Source organism: Phoenix dactylifera, chromosome 15 (genome assembly GCF_009389715.1).
Source record: "Phoenix dactylifera cultivar Barhee BC4 chromosome 15, palm_55x_up_171113_PBpolish2nd_filt_p, whole genome shotgun sequence".
Classification (NCBI taxonomy): domain Eukaryota; kingdom Viridiplantae; phylum Streptophyta; class Magnoliopsida; order Arecales; family Arecaceae; genus Phoenix; species Phoenix dactylifera.
The window spans coordinates 9,541,250-9,545,366 of NC_052406.1; the positions used below are offsets into that span (position 1 = coordinate 9,541,250).

At 38.2% G+C, this 4,117-nt stretch overlaps 1 protein-coding gene across 1 annotated transcript; it reads right to left on the bottom strand.

The window, feature by feature from the left end:
• Nucleotides 1–908: 908 nt before the first annotated feature.
• LOC103705798 (peroxidase N) lies at nucleotides 909–3,791 on the bottom strand. The gene is made up of 4 exons (XM_008789656.4): nucleotides 3,498–3,791; nucleotides 2,516–2,698; nucleotides 2,157–2,322; nucleotides 909–1,481 (listed from the first exon to the last, which is right to left on the bottom strand). The coding sequence occupies exons 1-4, from the start codon at nucleotides 3,717–3,719 to the stop codon at nucleotides 1,066–1,068; spliced, it is 987 nt and encodes a 328-aa protein (XP_008787878.2). The 5' UTR covers nucleotides 3,720–3,791; the 3' UTR covers nucleotides 909–1,065.
• Nucleotides 3,792–4,117: the final 326 nt, after the last annotated feature.

The following is a 4,117-nucleotide window of genomic DNA, read 5'->3' on the forward strand; positions in this document are numbered from 1 at the left end:
CTGATTTTCTAAAACCAAAACCACAATTGATCCAACTATCTATAAAAATTGCTTGAAATCGACCTAAAAAATTCAATTCGGTTTGATTGATTTTATTGACTTGACAGTCTATTTTATATATAAATATAAAAAAATTAAAAATTAGATTTTATATATAGAGACGATATATAAGTCGAGTCAAGTTGGATCGAATATATATTTGTATATATACATATAAGTCGGTTAGGTCGAGTCATATCGATTTGAATCGATTTTCTAAAAGCTTAAACCAAAACCAAAATAGAACGGAATTTTTTCGGTTCAAAAATTTCTCAAACCAAATTAAAAAAAAAAAACATTTATCAAACCTAAAGACTGGTTTGGATTAGATTCGCGGTTGGCCATTTATTTATTTTTTGCACACCCCTACTCATTTCTTTATTTGTTATGAATATGGGCCCAGTCTGTTAATGCAGTAGCCCACTAGCTGTTTCTTTTTAACAGAAGCCTATTTTTTTCGAAAAATATACCAGAAGTGTATTTTATTTTAGCACAACTCATATTCGTTTTCTATTTCTTAAACTAGTATCAAACGTGCTATATACATTAGAAAAAGCCTGAGTGGCAGTGATTCTCTCATCATCTACTATTTTATTTTGCTTGAAATAAGATTCAAACTAAACTAAATACGATATATTCATCAAAGATATATAGAAGTAGTTATAGAGACACAAAAGAATATCAGAGAGAGATATAGAGTGACCACTTGGCTGAGGATTTTGCACTGGTTTAGTAGTCCCAAAATCTGTGCTACACCTTTAATTTGAACATGCCTATAGTTTAGAAGATATATAGATATAGATATGTGTGTGTGTGTGTGATTTCCAGCGGCAACAACCAGTATGTTTTGAATGGCATTGAGAGAGCTCTTAAATCAGCATAGAGTGGGATTTTTTTTTATTCAATCATGCATAATTTACACTGTCTTTCTTAGCTACAGTTTCCATAAACTCTAATACAGATATTTTGATAAACAAACCCAAAAACCACAGCTGAAAACATTCTAGGCTTGGAACCCTGCTGAGTTCAGTTAACCACCCTGCAATTCTTACGTATCTCTCCAGAAGAACCTGTGAGGGGCCTTATATTTCCCATCTTGATGATGGAAGTCACAAAATCCTTCAAGAACTGGTTCCCATTGCTGCTGTAGGTCTGTACCAAAGCCTTGGTCGCTGCCACCCCTTCATCGCTCGAGAAGAGACCCTGGTCCGATGACAGGACGCCCTTTTGGTTCAGCAAATTGATGAAGTAGTGGTTGTCGAAAACATCGGCGGAGTTGTGGTCAAGCACAGTGGTTGCATTGCCATCGCCGCCCCGGCACAAGGTCTGTAGCTCTGATGCCATGGTTGAGTCCATTGTTGGGTCCGCCGCACCGGTACCAGAAAAGTTAAATAGACGATTGGTAAATGTCGCGCAGCGGGCTCGACCGATTGTGTGGCCACCTACGTGCACCAAAAATCTGCTGATTAGATTATATAACTCGACCATGATACCGGCAATGCAAGTTGGTGATATGATTAGAAGCTAGCATAAGGCCATAGTATAAACTCTATTTTTCCAATAAAATGATTCAGCTTTCTTTCTGGAGGCAGGATTCAACTTAACATAGACATGTCCACTTATCATGTTTGAGTACTCGCATCGAAGTTGACTTTAGATATTAACTTTTTTTTTAAGTTCGTGAGGATCGATATTATGCACCGGGTCAATATTGGATACTTTTATAAGTAACATCTTCCAGCTAGCTTTTTTAGATAAGGTTCTGGGTTGTTACAAATGATATTAGAGCAGATCCGACCTTTGGTCTATATGAATTAGAGGACATTGCAACACGAATCCATAGAGGCTGACCATGGGCCGATTGGTACTTATAATTGGATTTAAATGGATTTGAATGTTTAACTTGGCGAGGATGTTAGGGCTTAACTAAGAAAAGTATGCGAGGACCTATGCGGGTAAATTTTGAATATTTATACAGGATCAAAAAATCTAAATTACATCTTTTAACTATTCTTTTGGGTGAGGTTATGGATTGTTACAAAGTTTCTAACTTGTTTAGGCATAGTAGCTGCTATAACTTACGAGTATGGATCGTGGAGAGAGTTAATTGTGCTTACCTGATAAGGAGACTACGTCGGTGGTGTCAAGACCAACAGCATTAAATTTAGCTATGATTGTATTGATGGGATCGGTGGGAGCAGGGAGGCCACTGTTGGCTCCTGACTGGTTGGCTACTAATCCATCTCTTCTTCCCACAAGAACTTGCCATGCAGGCCCCCCACTCTACAAAGCAACCAATAATGAAACGTAAATAAGCACTGGTCAGGAGAGAAAAATATAATAGCAGTCATAGGTTGCAAAGGAAATCGTAGTTTGAACTTAAATGATTCAATACAACTGAACTATGTTCGAACAAATCAACATTAACCATTGTGGATTACTTCCACATTCTTGAAGTGATGAAGGGGTATAATACCAAGACAACTGAGTCTCTTGCTGCAATTGCGAGTATATCGGCGCATGATACAGTGCCGCTGCATGCATTCTCCACTGCAGTTTTGATGGCGTCCACAACATCAAATCCTCTCGCAGAGTTACGGTTGGGAAAAGCAAGCTTCTCGCTATTGCTTCCATCTAGTAGAACTGAACCATCACACCCCTGCATCGAACGGTATGGCATAATTTTTAGTCCTTTTAATTCCCATGGAGAGAATTGCTATACTAACATGCAGGGTTAGTTGATCAAGGAGTTAAAAAAGCACAAACAAAAGAGAGAGAATTTAAGAGATTCAAATATTTTAGCTAACATAGAGAAAGTTTAAAAAATAGTTAATAGCAATAATAATCCTTGAAATACAAAAGCTCTATATCAATAAAAAAATGTCAAGAACATCAATTGCTACTTTGTAATACATCAAATGCATATGGTAGTAGCTTGATCAAGAGCACACGTCGGGAAATTAATTAGTTAGGGTGTCGACGGTTTTATATAATGGATTCGACGGACATAAGAACATCATGGTCATGCTTAGTTGATGCATCTCTATTCAAGTTGGCTACCCTCGATTATATCTTCCCTTTGCATGCATGGATACATCTTGCAAGCATTGGTCACTACGAGTTGGGGTTTTAACAAGGTGTTGCTAATCTGGTTGCATCTAACCTACTGCCAAGGGTTAAAAAGGGAGAGCAAACAAAAGCATTTAGGTCTATGGTGCATATATACTTTCAGACAAAATTGCAAGAAAATCAACTTATTTGCCACCACTACATATGTGCAAAAATGTAGTTGAAATCGAAATAACAATCTGTGTAAAGTTTCTCTCAGGAAAAAAAAAACTATGTGGAGAAAAAAAAAACCTATGCATGATTGATATTAATCAGTAAATCCCAACACGTATATCTTGGAGCAGATACAATAATTTGGTAGAAATTTAATTAGCATGTCTCAAACTCACATTTACGAAGCAATCATGGAAGTGGAGTCGGAGCAAAGATGCCCCCATCCTCATCTCATTCATAAGAGCTTTTATAACCTCACGGCGGACGACGGTGAACACAGTAGGGCAGCTAGTTGCATAGAAATCAGTGGTCAATTGTGCTCTTACCTCTACACCAAGACATGAAACTATCAAGATTATAAGCAAGGAAGGATGGCTGACAAAACTGCAAGCCTTCATCTTTCTAATTACAGTGTTCGGCGAAACTTCAACTCTATCTCGATCTAAGTTGGCCTATGAAACTTGGAGAGAGCTGGCCTTCTTTTATAGATGGCTGAAGTTATAAAATTAATGGCTTGCTTATCTCCACTTCTCCTTGGGCCACTGCGTAATGGACTAATGGGCGGCTACGTGAGCGTGAGTGCGCACCAACCAAGGTGGTGGTGTGATCCTTTTGGACAACTAGAGTGTATAATATTGGCTGCAGCTCAGAAGATAGAGATGCTTGGAAGGTAAACTCTTTGTCCTTTTGCATTGATTCATGTAATGGAGCAGCATTTATACCCCCACATACTGAGCATGCTAGTGCTAGCCAAAATGGCGGTCCTCTGACTACTTCAGTGGATGTCAGTTTCGTG